Source organism: Ptychodera flava, chromosome 17 (assembly GCF_041260155.1).
Source record: "Ptychodera flava strain L36383 chromosome 17, AS_Pfla_20210202, whole genome shotgun sequence".
NCBI classification, from domain to species: Eukaryota; Metazoa; Hemichordata; class Enteropneusta; family Ptychoderidae; genus Ptychodera; species Ptychodera flava.
Window position 1 is genome coordinate 22,394,008 of NC_091944.1, and position 18,589 is coordinate 22,412,596.

Consider the following 18,589-nt stretch of genomic DNA (forward strand, 5'->3'; position numbering starts at 1 on the left):
AAATAATAATCGATCATCTTCTTGACCACACTGTTGCAATATCAGGACAACCGATTTGCCTCTAAATATTTTGCTTTAATAGAAGCTTTACATGAAGAATAAAATAGATATGGATATTAGAGAAGAGCCATTATACAAGCAAGTTAATATATCCCGGAGTATACTGTTCCGTTTTCTAAGTTAAAAATATAATACATGTTTTGTTTATCACTTTCATTCATTCATTTATTCATTCAATGCAATCACTTGTACTGAAAGTGCCGTGATTTCACTATCACTTTCAGTGCCTGCATAAAGATAGAAACGCAGACAATTTATTGAGACTACCCAAAAATTTGATAAGAAAGTGTAGCCAAAAAAAAAAATTATGGCCGTTCATTCCAAGATTATGAAAAAAAAAATTGTGGGAAAAAATGCAGCACTCAACTGCATCTTTACATTATTTGGTAAAAATCTTGCTAATCTGATTCCAAGGCTACGTCCGGCTTGAGTTGAAAAGGTTACCATACCCTTTAACTTTGTTATTTTTCATACATCTCGTGACTAACTGGAGACAATAGCAGGAAAAGGCGTTTAATTTGATCTTTTTCCGCGAGTAATCTTGACTGTTAGGCCACTATGATATTATTACCAGTCATAGATGGTATGTTTCTCGAGATCTTTTTCGGGGAAAAGATTCAAAAAAGGAGAACGAAATATCTGTGTTTCGGAGATCGATAATATGGAAGTTAGGGAGCATGGCAGCAGCAGTAGTAGTAGAGATGGCGACCAGACAGCAACAGCGAAAATGGATGTAAAGGGGAATAGTGTCACCCTTTTTGCGCAAAGACTGCTTGCACAGATTGTAAAATGGAAACAGGTATCGCTTGTAACCACATTAGTTGTGTTTCTAGCCTTTCAACTGCAATATTGGGGCATGCTGTTGCTCCTTCTAGCGTGTCTACCGCTTGGGGGATGGGCGGCACACAAGATCGTGCTTGCAAACAAGCTGTTGCAGTCTGACAACATTTTGAACATATGGAACTCGCTTTCGGCTTTGGTCAGTCACGGAGACGCCACCCATAGTGACGGTTCGACGCCCCAACGAAAGCAAAGTATCACGGTAAATTCAGAGCTCAAGGAGTTCGTTCAGAATGTTATGAGAGATTTTATTTTGACGTGGTATGGTCAACTAAGCGAAGATGAACAGTTCACTGCGGAGTTGTTCAATCAGCTGGAAGACCTTGCAGTTGGTCTGACGAAGAGATTTTCAAGAGTGAGCCAGTACGAAATAGCAGAACACTGCCTCAGACAGTTCCATAAACACTACCACACATATAACTTGGCTAGATCAGAACTTGGAGTGAACACTGCCCCTATCAAGCAAACAGCACAACCCACAATACCTGAGTCAGATTTCTCAAAGGCGTATTTCTTGTTCACAACGGAACATGTGGCTACCAGAAACAGCCAGTTTGAAATGCAGTACTTGCAGAGTGTTGTTAAGGCACTTACAAAACTAATTCTACCCAAAATGATGTTTGATTGTAAAGTAGGGAGAAAGCTTCTTCAAGAAATTATCACTTACAAAGTCATCTATGCCGTGATTAATCTGTTGACTGAAGAAGACTTTCTGTATAGGGCAATTGTCAGAATTCTCTCTGAGGGGCCAAATCCAAAACTTACAGATTGCATAGATGATGTTGAACGCAGTCGATCATTTTCAAGAAGCAGCAGAAGTGGAAGTATAAGATCAAATTCTGACACAGCGAGAAAGCGGAGTACCAGTAGGGGTTCTGAAAAAGACAGTGTGAGAATAACTCAAAGCAAAGATTGTGCCGGTGGTGTTGTTTGTGATGATAAACCTGTGGAGAAGCCAGGACAGCCAGGAAAAGGTATTTTGAAAAATGTCGCACCAGTTTGTCAAAACGTAGATGTTCACCCACACAAAGATACAGGAGAAAGTAGTGGAAATTCTGAACAGGTAAACGTCAGCATGTCAGCGGATCAGAAACACAGCAATGTTGAAACGGATTCCGATTCTGAATCCAAGGCGGTCAGAAATGTACCAACCACTTTGGAAGGACTGAAGTCAAATACCAAAACGTCAACAGGGTCTGGCAGGAACAGTTCAAACAGCAGTTCTCCAAACACGCCGTTTGAAGACATTAATCTGGCTGAGGCCATAATGCATGAGACTGCGCAGAATCAGGTCATTAAAGTCGGAAAAGCGGACGTTGTGCCTTCACCCACAAAGAAGTCGCAGGGCCAAACACAGACATCTGTGTCAGGCAAAGTGAAAATTACAAACCCTGAAATGCTGCAGGACAGGACATATCATGATGTACACCTCCCAGAAACTACCGTAGCAACTGAATACAGAAGCACCAAAGAATACACTCTATATGTCGTAAAGGTAAATAAATGATTTTAAAAAGCTGTATACAGTTAAAGAGCATTCGTACATAGCTGAAGTGCTTACCATCAGCCTAGCTGGCAGTGAGCTTTTTAAGTTCAGATCATTGTAACTGTAGAAAGGAAAATTTTGAAATACCAAGAATAATTCTATTTTTCAGGCCAGGTGTCCATATTTGTAGTACACTATTGATATTGACACCAGTAATTCCATTGAACATGATCTTTGATTATTGTGACTGCATCAAAGAATATCAAAGCTGTCTTAAGGTTCCAAGACAAGAAATGGACCTTTTTAAACCAACAATTCTCTAGTGTTTAATAAGGACAGAACACCCGTAAATTATACATTTTTGGAAAGCCTAGATATAGGGGAACATTTTGGTTACCATAGTGTCACCATTGTTTACATAACTATCACGTGACAGGTAAATTGCATAACCTTTCAAAAATCGGTTTTCCCAAAAGTTTTTTATCAATGCTTTGAGATATGTGGCTGAAATTTGTGTGAGAGCAAGCTGTTCTAAGGATCTTCCAAAGTATGTCTCAGAATTTTTTTAAACCTTCTTCAACAATTTTTATGCGAGAAAAACTTCTAGAGCAGTGAATTTAACCGTAGTTGATTTCTTTAAAATTGTGCTCCAAAAAAACTAAGCAAGATATAAATATAAATAAAATTTTACTATAACCCGAACAGGATTCGAACCCCCACACACTCACGGCAACATCGCCTAGCTGATAGGCCTCACACAAAACCAGTCGGCCACTGCTTCCAACCCAAAAGAGTTGGTCACAGTAACCGACTTAGATGTTGCAATTCTGTGTGCGACCGAACAACACGGTGTGCGTGGAGCAGACGACACACAGACACAGTACACAGTACACACACATATATAGTAATCGGAAAAGCACGAAGCTTTATACTGAGCTATCAGACAGCCTCGGGGACAAGTAAATATCCACCAGCAGGACAGTCCACTCAGGTTAAAGAAATATAAATTTTACTATAACCCAAACGGGATTCGAACCCCCACACACACAAGGCAACATCGCCGACAAGACATTCTTTTGAAGAGCGTTGTAACAGCTAGCATTCCAGCAAGTTTAAGTCAGATATTTTGAAGTATTGAGACAAAACATAGGGAAAACCGCTTTTTGAAAGGTTATGCAAATTACCTGTCATGTGATAGTTATGTAAACAGTGGTGACACTGTGATTACCAAAATCTTCCCCTATATCTAGGCTTTCAGAAAATGTATACTTTGTGAGGGTTCTGAGCTTATTAACCATTAGAGAATTGTTAGATTAAAAAGGTCAATTTCTTGTCCTGGAACCTTAAGAGTTGTTCATAACAACTACAGATGCAGGAGCAGAAAGGATTTATAAGGAAAATGGAGAAGAAGGGTTTAATGTGGAAAATGGGATTCTTCACTATGTTTCCTCATTCTTCTTACACACCAATTCTATAATACCACTTTGTCATGCGGACACAAAACATTGCATATTCCGGGAATGTTGCCCTCAGAAAACATACAGCTAACATAAAATCACAATGTTATCAGGATGTCCAGCAAAACGAAAGTGTCTGAAAGAGGTAAGAGCATTTTTCACAAAAATAATGCAGACAGAAATATTTGATTCAGTCAAGATGTGAAACAAAAGTGAAAGCAGTCTGGTTTTCCATACTGCTATTCTTTTTCTATTTCTTCCGTGTCATCCACTGTAGTACTCCACTGTAAACTCAGAAGACCAAACAGAATTGGAAGTGCACGAAGTGAAGAGACGATACAGAGAGTTTCTTAATTTACACAGTAGACTGGAAGATAATGCGCAGCTTAAGAAACATTTGAAAGGTAAGTGAGTAATGACATCGATGTCACCATGTTATGTAGAACAGAGCTGATGTGTACATTATTTGTCTTAGATGGCTGGGGTGGGCGGAGAGGAGGGGGGCTAGCAAAGGAGTGAATGAAAGGACAGCTGTTGGTATCTGTTCAGTCACCATTTCATAAATGAGGAACAGGAAGATTGTATGTGAAAGATTGCAAGAGATGACATACGAAATTCACAAGACTGTAATGTTTTGAACCTCAGTCTGATCACACTATGTGTTCTGAAAGCCTGGACCTGGTCTTTCATCATTATGCACCGAATGTTAACATCATTAATCATTTTAACCTGTTCACCCCTGTAAAAAAGTCCACAATCACCATTGAAACAATGGGTTTTGGCCAAGGTTAAGAAGGCTAAAAGGTTAAAATTTGATTGTGAACTGCATAGTGCGTGAATTACACCTTGGAATACAAAAGTTCTTTGATAATACCCCTGGTTGTCTTTGGATGAGATGTATGTTTAAAAGTAATAACTCTTCGTTGTCTTTGCTTGTGAACAGATCTCAAAGAACCAAACAGATTATTTACATTGCCAGTTGGAAACATGAATAAAGATTACGTTGAACATAGGAGACACTTCCTGGAAGTTTATTTACAGGTACAGTAACAGATTTGTTGCAACATTTGAGATATTCAGTAGCTGATGGTTCTGCAAGATATTTCTCATGTTTAAGTGATGGCATTGAGAATGTTGTTCCATTTCTAATAATCTATAGATTTTACTATTTAGAAATGCTATGAAATTGTCTTAGGGACTTGGAAGGGAATAGTAGAGCTCTGCTTAATCTCTTGTCAGTGAATTTCACTCCATTATCTTCAACAGTGGAGATATTATATTAACTTTTCTGGTTGAATGAAGTGATCATAACGTAAAACATTGTTCTTCAATTCTGAAATTTTAAAAATTGCATAGTACGCTAACGCTCAGTAGGTAACATCTTACTCAAACTGCAAGTCTACATACCTTTAATGTAGCTTGATTTGTATTGCTGAAAGCTATGTGCTTGTTTTTAGATGGACATTTCAACCAATACTTTCAATGTGTTGTGTATCACCAGGGTTTACTGTCAAAGCAAGATATCCACAGAAGCATTGAGTTGAAGGAATTTCTGGCATATGGCAGTGATCCACACATTGCCTACGTCAAAAAGGCCCCAAACATGGTACCAAGATTTGACAAGGTTTGCTGTACTTTTTTCCTTTCTGTATGTTTATTTGGCAAGATGTTATAGTAATGTAATTGGCACTTTAAAGAAAGATTTGCTTGCTTTAACCCTTTGAACCCGGCTCGGACATAAATGTCCGATGACGTCATAGAGTACCAGGGGGTCAGGGGGCAAAGGGTTAAAGCAGAAAGTTGCAAAGTTTCACTCAAAATTTCAGGGAAACCATTCTCTTTCATGATAAGGAATAAATAGGGGTCACCTTGCAAGGTATTGGATAACATAAAAATTGCCTAAAATATACTAAAATTGAAATTCAGAATGGCAGCAATCAATATTCTGGGTTAACTCTGTGGAGAAAAAACTCAATAGTTCATTTAAAAAAAGTCTCTGAAACCATTTACTCCATAGGCTATAAAGTGAGCCTACACAGAAGCAGATCAGAAAAGTATCATGAAAATTTGAGTATTCAAAGATCTGTCCCTGACATGCATTCTATCTCAAGGGCAGACTTGTAGTCCAGAACCATGTGTACATATGGTATTTGAAAATGAAAGCCCTACGAACCATTCATCTTCACCCTAGTAAAAATGATTCTTAATTAATCAACCTGTTTACTCGCATTTCCCTATTCTGAGGTACAGCCTATCAGTTTTTAATAGTGGAACCACAGTTTGGTGGTGAAAGTGTTGACTGCCTGGTTGTAAATTATCCTGTTGTATGTAAGTGTATACATTGTATATGCATTTAGTGCCTGTAAAAGTGTATATTTTGTGTGTAACATAAATCAACCAATCAGTTGACAAGGTGACTCTGACTGTGAACTTTGACCTCCCATTCCTCCAATCAGATGTTTGTAAGGGGTGTGAGTGGCATATTTGACACCATCAAGACTGCGTTACCCAATGTATCTGGCAGTGAGAGCCAAGAGCAGAGCAAAGCTGAAGAGGACCTGTCAATGAATGATGCACTGGAAGCAGAGCAAGAAGCCACCAACAGTAGAATGTTTGCTTTTCCAGAAGTTGTAAGTATGCAGAACGCAGTGTTACACTTTTTATTGGCAAAGAAACTACACCTGTTGCACCATAATGATCAGTGTCTCCAAGATTCGGAATACTCAGACTTAACTTTGCAGAGTACTGCAGTATCACTGCTTTCAGCCCATGCTGATAGACAATACTACTTGAGAATTGCAGTACATGAACCAAGGAAAACTGGTCTGGTGTGCCATGTTTCTGTATCCCTAATATTACACAGCAAAAGAGAGAGTCCTGTAGAGTCTGACTGCAGGGAACAACTTCTTGTATGTTTCATGTTTTTTTTTCCATTTGATTGTATGTAGAGACGTTGCTTATCATCAGATTTAGAGAGGCTTTGATAACAATATACCGGTCAGTAATCTGCCATTAAAAATGTCAAATATGGTATTGCAGTGTAGTATATGTACAGACTTTGGAATCTGCAGAAGAGGGAGGGGGAGGGAGCAGTTATAATATACAACAAATAAAGCATAGTGAAAAAATACACTGGAACTTCGAAAATTACTTTTTTAGGGAGTTTTGACAGAACTTCTGGAAATTTGTAACTTTGTGATCAGATTTAGTATAGGTGGCAAAATATTCCAGTATCAGTATGGGGTATTTAAAATTTACCAAAAGAAGTACTGATAGTTGGGTCAAAGAGGTTTCCTTTCTCAAATCTTTGCATTTGGGTGTATCATCACAGATGTACCACTCACCAGTGGAGAGCATGATGGAAATGTACCAGAATGAGATTGACTATATGTCTGATGGCTGGCATACATGGCAACTGAGCAGAGATCAGGTGGACAGCGCCCCCAAAGTTCTGGGACCAAGACCTCAGGGAGATGGCTGTGACATCAATGATGCAACAAAGGAACAAGGTGATGTGATTGATGTGTTGGGATTTCCAAACTGCTATTTAATGAAGTGAATTTGCAACAACACACTATTGTGATGAGTTACTTATATACAAAGTTGTTACAACAATGAATGGATCATGTATGTTCCTACACAGTGTATAATAGCAATGCCTTGTAGCAGACAATTTTGTTGATCTTCTTTCAAGAGAATAGAAGGATGAATCTCTCTCAGGCTTCAGTATTAAAATTAGCCAAATTTACATCTCAAAATGTGCACATTTGGCACTTTCATGCCTTAATCCCCTGTGGACTGTCTGACTCTACCATTGGAAATTGGGGTTACAACAATGTCTTGGTAGAGGGGTGAAGGGCAACTTATCAGTATATCCTGACTCTCTTGTCACTGACTTTGCAGGTCTGTCAACCTCTGAGATTCAATTGGCAACACTTACACAGCACCTGCTCTGTGAGACGTTTCAAAATTGTGAGAATGACTGGCTGGTTACTGATCAGATACAGCAGATTTTGACTGTCGTCACTGGAAAAATGTTCAACAGGTGAGAACATTGAACTACTGACAACTACTGTGAGTTGAAATTGATAATGTCATAATGACGAAATATACATATACCTTTTGAATATTCTTAATATCATGAATACCAACGGGTATTATGGGAGATTGTGTACACCTGAGGTGGTGTAACTCCATTGACATGTTGGTAGTTAAAGGTCATTGGAAGTTAATTTGAACTTCAAACTTATTTACTATTGGATTGGGTGTATATCACTCTGTAGACTTGAAGGTCTATAGGGAGTAAGTAAGGTAGGAGTTAGTGCAGGGGGTGTCTGAGGATGACAGGTCTTCCCGTATAACCGCCAACTCAACCTGCTGAATGTAACACCATATGAAGAAACAAAACTAAAGAAATAGAATTACCATTCCAGAACATTTCTTTGTGCTGAGTGGTGTCCAAGTTGAATCATCTTGATTGCCTGTGATTAGGATATAAACATGTACACCCCTATATCCTGTAAATACATGTAGGTGCATCTACCTATTGAAAACAGATAACAATCTCTGCCCACAAAAGAGGTAGAACTAAAACCCTTATCCTGCCAAGTTCATACGTCACCATCAGGTCAAGGTGGTTAAAACCAGTGACTGTGAGGCATAACATGGTGTGTGAATTCAGGTTCTGTTAACCTCTACTGCTTTTCACTGACTTGGCAGATGGGGATATGGACATGCCTGGTAGGATAAGGTTGAACATGTGAAATTTTTCTTTCGTCTGTTTCATGACTTTATCTTTGTACCGTGTTCCTTTCAGCTGGCTTACTCTTAAAATAGGTGAATTGACCACTCCAGAGAAATGGGCGTACTATTTATTTAAATTAAGAGAAGCTGTCTGGGAGAAGAAGACCACCACTCCAAGAACTGAAACAGAAAAACGACAGACAAAGAAACACGCGCACGAGTGTCTCGTTGATTTTTTCCCAAGTAAGTGAAAAACATTGCCTTTCATCCACATATGTTTATGTCCATTGCAGTGAACTTCTGAGCTCATGTATAAATTTCTTGAAATTCCCCTGAGTTGGCCCTTCAGCACTTCATGTAAATTGCAAATTTCTTGAGTCGAAGGGAGCACCCTTCGGTCAGTGGTGCTTGAAATTGGCGTAGATGGAACACCACTCCTTCATGTCATGTCACAGAGTTATTTGATCCAGAAAACATACGGTAATGTAATGTACTGCGTGGGTGAATGTTATTTTCGATGTAGGAAAATCAATGTCTGGCTTCTATGTGTGTAGAGCTTTAGTATATTGATAGTGGTGGTGGGGTTTTGGGGATTAACATGTTTACAGTAACTTCATTTTAGAGAGTCCCAAAAAAAAATTCTATGAAATTAAATTTCAGTTACAGGCCAGGCTTGTGCAAACAAGATGAGAACCATTAATGCCAATGAAATGATGACAGGTGCCTGTGATCAAGTGGTTCAAAAAAATTGTCATCCTATTTTGTTTCAGGGTCTTATCCAACCTGTAGTAAGCAATGTGTTATATTCTTTGTAGAGTTTCTACTTTGACATTGTACATACCTACATTGTGTGTTGACAGCTTTGTTGAGAACCTCAGTGGGTGAGGAAGAATACAGAGGTGCCTTGTTTGATGCCATGGAATCTCTGCAGTATCCAAGATTAAACAGGTACAGTGAGCAAATATGATGGGAATTTTCATGTAAGGATGAGGTGGGGGGGATGGGGAGAGAGAGAGAGAGAGAGAGAGAGAGAGAGAGAGAGAGAGAGAGAGAGAGAGTGTGTGTGTGTGAGTAATAGGCAAATACAATGGGAATTTCACATGAGGAGAAAAATATGAGAGAGCAAGAGGAAAAGAGGGAAGGAGGGAGAGAGAGATACATGAGTATTGGCCTTAATTGGTGTATCGGGGTTGTGCATACTACAAAAATGACTGGAGTTAAAAGAAATGACATCACTAGAACTGTAAACTTTAATTTGAAAATGATTTGTGGGTGTTTGTCAAAGATAGTTCTGAATTTTTAGAAAAAGATGGAAATAGAGAGACATAAGTTAGTCATTTCAAAACTTACCCAAGAAAACTGCATGCGCCATTGTTTTTTTTTCAGATATTTATGTAGAGAACTAGGTGTAGAGAGGGTTTTGGTTGGAATAGAGAATTTGTGTTGATTTGAGAGTGACTTTACAAGTACTGATTCCATTGCAGGCATTTCATCTACGTCATGCTGGACATCGCCTTGGAGATGGTAGCGCCGGAAATAAAGACCGTGCAATTACAGGAGGACCTGCTGAAAAAGTCCAACGGCTCAAGACGGAACAAGCAGGAAAAAGATCTTATGTGAGGTGCCGGTGTGTAGAGAGACCATGATAGCATCGTACAAAGATGATATAGTACTGAGGTAATATAGAAAGAGTGAGTTGACCTCACTCAGTTCATATTGTTACTGATAATGACACACTACGCTGTCTCAACTCAAATGACTTTGCTGTGAATTTATATTTTAACTGTCTATTGTCTTTCACCAACAATTGCATTGCTGCCTATTTGAAGTGCAGGCATTCAATTGGCATCTTATCTATCTGAAAATTTCATATCGTGTCTTATTGCTTAGGAGTTTCAGTGTTTCTATATAAAAATATAACCGTTGATGGAGTATCCATCCTGTCTCACAGTGTGAGCAAGTAAAAGCTGTGTTGGTGTTAGCACTATTCATAATCTTAGCTGGACTAGCAACAAAAATGTAGTCAACCCTGTTTATCTGCTTATGCCCTACATGGGTCTAACTACTCCATATCAAATAATGGATTTAACAAAAACCAGGTGATGAATATTGAATACTGAAGGAAGAGTGAGTCTTTCACCTGTGTGTCTTGGTGGTGGCTTGAGTTCATTGTTGGTGATTGTGGTTGAGTGTAGCTGGATGGTACAAATAGAAACTGAGAAGTCTGATTTTGCTAACGTTCAGAAACAGAAAGGAAGCTGCAGATTCACTTCTCTAAGCATCAGCTCAGTTATTGAACTACTCTTTTTAGGGTTGGGATTTAACAGAGCAGTTTTGACTGTGATTTCTTTGCTAGATGACCGGGTGCCATACATTCCGATCGAAAATCTACTGAATTTGATTCTTGTATGTTGTGTTTGCTGTCAGTTGTCACCAAATTACATGTTAGCTTTGCTTCAAGCTCTGAATGAGCATCAGAATTTTCAAAATGAATGTTGGAGTCATTTGCTGAAAATTACCAGCATTTACAAGAGGTGAACTGGCAACATACAGATGTCAAATCTAGTTTAACAGCCCTTTTTAGCATCCATACACAAACCACAGCCTACCAAAATGCATTTCATATACCACTACATGTAGCAATCATGCTGAATGGTGTCCCCTCAACAGAAGGCTTTTACTATAAAAACAAATATTTCGATGATAAATTTCAGTTGTTTGATGAGTCTCTTCGTGTTACGGTAACTGTGCAACCATATGGAGATTTTTCTTTCTCTTCAAATGCATTTACAGGTACACAACCCTAGAAATTATTTAAAATTTCAGAGATATCTGCAACAATTGATCATTGGAACTATTTTTTTATTCGCTTAAACGAACTGAAATATTTCACTGTCTTATATCGTTTTTCCAATTTGGTATGAAATGGCATAATTCAAGGATCAGTCTTACGTTTAGAAATGAGAAAATTTTGCTGCTGCTTCTTCTGAAGATTAAAATGATCAAAGTAAAAATCGAAATAAACAAAAAAGTTTGCATGGAGCATAAGAATATAGTTTTCAGCCGCGCAATAGGTGTTTAAAATATTTTGAAAAGTATGTTATTTTCATGGCCTCCTGAACCGTAAATGCCAACCCTCTCATGTGCTGCCTGTCTCTGTATGGCAGCTACATTGAATGTACGAATATGTTATGGCAAAGGGATTTTGTAATGTCCAATGACCAAATATAGCATTTATAGCATAGATATTATATTTCTAGCCCTCTAAACTGATTGGATACAAATGACAACTGCGACTTTTTTCCTTTTACCACTGAATACCAGTATATAACCTAGAAATGTTCATATTTATTTTTTAACAAATGACTTAAGGAGACAAATTCAGACTCGAGGCATAAGTAATTAAATGTGTAATAAGCATAAAGCTGTTTTATTACAATCCTGTGAAAGAACATTTCTTGGCGGTTCCATTGTAGGAGCAGAAAACCCTGTAATTCTTCTAAATTTTTGTTGCGTATGCAGTGCAATAGGTGGAAATATAGATGGTTTTGCTCTTTTGGAATTTGATTTTATGTTTATATTATGTCAATGTACATGTAAGAGCCACTATTATTATACTATTAGCTAAGGTACTGGCTTGATAATTTCTTTGAACATGTGAAAAAAATATCAAGTCACATTTCTCTTTATCAGTTGTATCTATGATAGGAAAGATATATGACTTTACTGGTTTGCCACAGTTTTACATGTGATAAAAATTTTTGAGTCCATCGAAATCAGCTTTTCTCCTGCATGCAGAAAGATGAAATATTATGGTAGTGATTAAGATCTAGAGTTTTGTAAAATAGAAAACGGTGGAATGTGGTTCCAAGTCACTTATTGTGTAAAGCAAACATAAATGAAGAAATAGACTAATGTAGTGGTAGCTGAGAAGTATTTTGACAGATGTTATGTTTGTAGAAATATATCTACCAGTATATGAACCAATATATAACCCAGTACTAGATACTATTATAGTGGGCTGGTAACTTTCCTTGGAGGTTTCTTGCAATAGTTGTATTCTTGACCTTAAGTGCAATGTGTAATATATTTACTCCTGGCATATATATTTTGAAATTATTCGGATGTAAACATTTAGATGTGACTTTGAATGTATATAATTCTTTCTTGAAAAGAGATGTGGTAGCTTTTAGGACCCTTTCACCCCCGTATCCCTGTCTTGAGGTCCAACTTTGCTGAAGAAAACAATGGAGCTGTTCCAAAATTTGTTGGTGAAAGGGGTGGTATTTGCAAAGCAGTACGACTTTGACATGTACAGGGAAAAGATGCACAGCGTATCAGCTCAGGGTATAAGGACCAAGACCTTTTTCTCAGAAAGTGAAATGATCTACAAGATATGAAATATGAATTCAAGCACAACACACAACCTGTATTTTCATTTTTTTGTAACACAAAGTGATTGTCATTCAAAGCTGGTGACTACTCTTCATCAACAGACATGGTTTTAATATAGTTCTTATATTTGTTCAATCTTTAAAACTTCAAATGCATTCATTTCGATGAAGTTGTGTAAACCTGAGCATTTGAAGTCATTTGAAAGGTTATGGCGATGCTGGACGATCTGACTTTATGTAGCTGTGTTAAGAGCATTTGCAAGAATTAGACACTTGTAACAGCACTGATAGTGTATGCACATACGGACGTTTCTGTCTACTAGTGGATCTACAGATACATGCTAAAAATGACAAAAGTGATGTTGATGATAGTAGTGATGATGTTGATGATGATGATAATAATGATGCTGTTTATGGTAAATATTCTATATGATTGTATACCTTCATGTTGTAGATAGTCTCAACAAACATAGCAGTTTTGCCAGCTTTGCATGATGTAATTTCCTACTGATCATTCAATAACTACAATACTGTAAATCCAAATTTGCGTCTTTATCAAACACCAGTATAGATGATGTAAGGTACTTATTCAAAGATAATTTGATTGAACTAAACATAGATAAATCTCAGTCCACACTTTATACCTTTCAGTCATTGTCTGCTTGAACCACAGAATCATCATCAAAGGTTTAGGCATAAACCCGATTTATTCAACATATCTGTAGTTCATATTGCTCTGCTGACTAAACCACCGTGACTTTGACATCATCAAAGTGCCTGTATCATGGATTTTCACAACATTTACCAAATATCAATACCTGTCCCTTCTCACTTTTTACTGTAATTCCTGTTCACTGTGTGAAAATTTCTCAACAAGACTGAAGAAAACTTGGCCCACACTGAACAGTTGTACAAATCAATAAAATCTTAGGGGGTCCATTTACTTTACAATGCTGTGGGAAGGACCCCTCAGAAAACGTAATTGTTTTCACTGGTAGAGTGGGCCCAGAATTCTTCAGATGCAAAGATTCTTCATTCAAGAAAATTTTTCTGAATTTTCCATTTGGAGTCGGGACAAATCATTTTGCTGTCAAAAAGAATGAGTGAGATATTAATGTCAATCCATTAACGCCCTCTGTGGTAGGTTTCAGAAATATCGTACCTTCTGGGATGTAGTTTGATTGCATCAGTCTCATTTTTAAACCTTCCAACCCCAAACTTGGTTTAGCCCTTGTATGTTCTGCCTGGTTGTAGGTCCCAGTAATAAGAAATATGGGGATGATTAGGGTGAAGAGATGTATGTGTATGCTGAATGGACCAAGTAGTGGCATTTTGGTGAAAATGAAATGTTAGTCAGCGTTCTCCACAGTTTGGAAAAAGAGAGGGGTGTCCAATTTACATAATGATTCATAGTTTACATATTCTTTTGTACTTGTCATATCGTATTCTTTCGTAATTTTATGAACTTAGAAACAGGAAACTGGGCCATCCTTAAAATCCTCCTGTGGAAAACGCTAATAGTCATTGCATAGAGGAAAGCAGAACTTACTCTCATAACTCATATATAGACATTCTGTTTGATGTGTGAAATTTCAAGAAAACTTGCATTTACAATCCACAAAATGAGGCATATCAATTATAAACTCTTAGCTTTCTATATATCTTCATTGTTCAGGTACCAGTATAATACATGTAGTTTGACTTGTACATTTTCTGAGTCTGTGTACATTTGAAGAGATTTGTAAAGTCATTTAGCTGTCTGTGTTTATGTAGTGTCAGTAGAGAAAAATAGAATTTGCACTGGCCAATTTAAAGATTTACCGTATATGAATTGCCAGCTACTAATGATACAGGTATTACAGGTTTACTACGCAAGCATTTAAACAGTCACTGTGTGCTGTTTTTACATTTTAAAATTCAGTTACCGGCCAATTAGCTTCAAGAAGGGATAAAACAGCAAATATTGACTGTTTTCAAAGCTCAGCAGTCAGTGAGTTACTTTGCTGCCCACATGACCCCTGTGTGACCCAAGAACCCCCCTGGAGGGTAAATTCTCTCACAGCCCATTGATGGCTACTCAACAGCCTGACCTATCTAACCTACATGTGCCCTAAATCATTGAACCAAGACAGTGTTGTTTTCGTTACATGATTCTATAGCAGCAATGTGAACCCCACGCTGCCCAGCCCAGGTCATTTAGGAAATATCAGTGTATGGCCGGAATACTAGAATTGCCTAATGAAGGAGGGGCTGTTGGAGAGTCTACTATACCCAACATACTGTACTTGTACAATCCTTTGTGTTCAGTATTCAGTCAATTGACTAACTCCTATGTCTGGATACAGGGCAGTGTTCTCCACTACTTGGAAAAACAGAGGGATGACTGATTGGCACAATGCTGCATAATTTGCATATTCTTCTGTAGTGCAAATGTCTTCTGTAAAGTTATTACCATGTGAATAGATTGCTCAGAAAACAGGGTTGCCCCCCCCCCACCCGCCCCCTCAAAATATCCTTGTAGAGAACCCCAAACCGTCATGCAGGGGTCATAAAATAATGTACACTTTCATCAGACTCTTTTCATGTTAAGTGATTCTCCTGTAAAATAACTTAACATTTCTGCTAGACTTCATTCTCTTTATAGTAGAAGTACACAATGCTTTACCTCCCTCAGGACATAGAATACTGAAAATGGATTTTTTAACCATTGTAGAGGAAGAACATGTGTGAAACATCTGTTGGAAATTTGTCTTTCATTGTCCATTGCAGTTATTCTGATAAAATTGTACAATTGCCAACACTTTTCAGAGATTTATTCTAATTTAGAGTTGTAGTAATGACACTGAAAAAGTTGTGTACATTTAGAAAGTAGGATGTTTCCAGAATGCAGATACATGTCTTCAAGTTGTGATATTTGAGTTTCTCACTGTTTCTATTGCTTGTCAAATTACTTTTTGACTAGCAGAGCACATTCATACAGTACCTCAGGAACTATCTCCATCCTGCGCAGTTTCTTGCCACATCGAAGCAGTTCAGAGTGGGAAGCCTTTGAGTGACCTTGAACTGCCATACATACTGAACTCTACCTCTGCTGGGCCATGTTACAGTCTCCAGGACTGTGGCCGTACTAATTCACAAGGTACAGAGCACCGGTCTCTTTGCTTTGAAGAATTCTCAATGATTGTATTTCAAGATAGATCTGCCTCTAATGATGTGAAGTGGCGGTACAGACAAACATGAACCTGGCTGTTGTGATTGACATGTGAGAGTTCGAAAATTGTGAATGACACGGCAGCATCACCCATGTTATTACAATTGTCCCACTGTTTTGAGGTTTCAAATTAGCTATAAGTACTACATTATTTTCATAATATTCAAAGTTAAAGATGTGAAATACAAATAGAAGCTGATGCTCATTCATTTAAAGCTATACTGTAACTTTGGACAATTTCTTCAGTATTTTTTGTTCCATGTATCCACTAGTCTACTTCACGATTATTTTAAAATACTCAGTATTTGGTTTTGTCAGTTTAGCATATTAGTGTGTTATGCGCATTTGACCATCAGTACTTACAATGCAGCACACACAGGTGTACAGCCACTGTTGACAAGTTGTGTACTGGGTATTTCAATACTCTGTGGGCTGTTGCTGACACTTGCGACAACAACCTGACAAAAAATGTTGAAAGTCACAGTTACTTGGCCATTAAAACTCATGAAAATACAAACATCATAAATTCTCAAGAAATCACTGACTTTTTCAAACCTTTAAGTTGTTCCAATTTTCATTCATTTCAGACATAAAATAAAGTTTGGGAATGTAGCTCACAATTTGCTAAAACTTATATTTTGTTGAAATGAGGTTTTCAAACAAGTAACCCAGATTGGCATATTTTCAGTGAACTCTTTAAAAATGTCAATAAATAAATACTTTGATGTCAAACAGTATTTCTCTTGTTTTCTTTTTTCACTTGAATTTATTCTTCTTTATCATAATATGTGGGTTTTTTCTCGTCACATGCCAAGCTTATGTCGTCAAATTTGAAATCCCTGTCTTTTGCCAGGTATTTCCTATGAAAGGACGATCGGAGTGAGCAAACAATTAACAACTACAAGTTATGTCCTTGGTGTCAGTTTGATCTTTGTCACATCAATATATTGTACACCAGAAGTCTTTCACACCTTTTTAAACCTCATCTATGGTCCTCTGTGTACGCAGGTAGCTCTTTGAAAATGTTTATGGCTAGAGTAGTTCTCTTATGGCTAGAGTAGTTCTGCTAAAAATATTGTAGGTTAGTACACAATAATATTATGAGGTTATCATGAAAATACCGCAGAAGACGCACGAAGATATAGTATAGCATATTGCCCAATGTGAAGCAGAGGATGGTGTACTGTGCTAATGTCCAAGTATATCCTATGCTTTATTCTCGACATAACACCATTATTATACATCTTCCATTCAAGACTGTTTTCATACAATGACAGCAATTTTTCTTCCAATATGCAGTACAAGTATGGAACATTATCCTGGACGGGCTTCTGATTGCCTGTGCAACTCTTCATGTATAGAGTGCAAGACACATCCTGGCAATTTTCCAAAGTGGTCCCTTGAAACAATCTAAAAGTGAACACTCAAAGGCCTCATAGAATGCTCTGCACCTGAGGCCCCTGGGCAGAGTCAGTGTTATGGAATGTGCCTTCCGTACAGCTTTTTTAGCGCACACAAAAATCTATTATTTCTGATGGTAGATGATACTCCATATCAAATCAGTGTAAAAGTAAACTGTATGCTAAAGCTGGACTGCAGACAAGGAGACCCTGCTCAGAGAGACAGCAAATGATGATTGCAAAAACTGACAATAGACTTCCTTCTGGTCTTTGTTGTCCGCCACCAGTTCTTTAACATTCACCAGTCTCATTCTTCAACAATCTACAACAGTCATTTCCCATTCTTTTACACAACAAATGGTACATCCAGTTCTCTCAAGGAAACTATTGTCCTGCAGCCCCTTCTAGCACAGGCACCGTCAGCAAGAATTTCAAACAGCTGTCATTAATGACAGCATATTATTGGAAGCAACTCATTCAGTCTTCTAGTTGTAAAATAGTATGCGCCTTGAAAGTGAAAGACTTAAAATTTTGCTCAAACTTTCCTCAAACAATCTTTCAACTATTCTCTTTCAAAATCAAGAATAAATACCTGGGATCCCTTTGCGAATGTTGGTACTAGAGAAAGAAATTTCGGAAGATATGTTGTTATTTGAAATTCAAAATGGCTGCCATCCTTGTGTTAACTCTATGGAGAAAAATAAAATTTTCAATTTTCGTAAAACTAAGTGGATCAAAATTTTTCTTACACCAAGAGCTTTAAAATGAACCCCCACAAGTGGTATATCAGAAAAGAATTGTAAAAGTTTGAGAGTCCGAATATCTGTCCCTGAGGTGCGTTCTACCTTACGGGAATGGATAAGGACTGAACTCCCATGATTTACATTATTCAAAGAACTGAAAAGAGTCCCAAATCAAACTTTATCAGCAGCAATGTAGCTTTATTGAATATTTTATCTCTATCAGTGTTACACTATGTACATATGTTTCGATTGAAA

General features: G+C 37.7%; 1 protein-coding gene across 1 annotated transcript; it reads left to right on the plus strand.

Moving 5' to 3' along the window:
• The first annotated feature begins 546 nt into the window (after positions 1 to 546).
• Positions 547 to 16,923, plus strand: LOC139115796 (sorting nexin-19-like). Its single transcript, XM_070678159.1, has 10 exons — positions 547 to 2,395; positions 4,121 to 4,247; positions 4,787 to 4,884; positions 5,345 to 5,467; positions 6,300 to 6,473; positions 7,175 to 7,352; positions 7,747 to 7,888; positions 8,660 to 8,829; positions 9,447 to 9,534; positions 10,071 to 16,923. Exons 1-10 carry the CDS (start codon positions 641 to 643, stop codon positions 10,204 to 10,206), a joined length of 2,991 nt encoding a protein of 996 aa, XP_070534260.1. The 5' UTR covers positions 547 to 640; the 3' UTR covers positions 10,207 to 16,923.
• Positions 16,924 to 18,589: the final 1,666 nt, after the last annotated feature.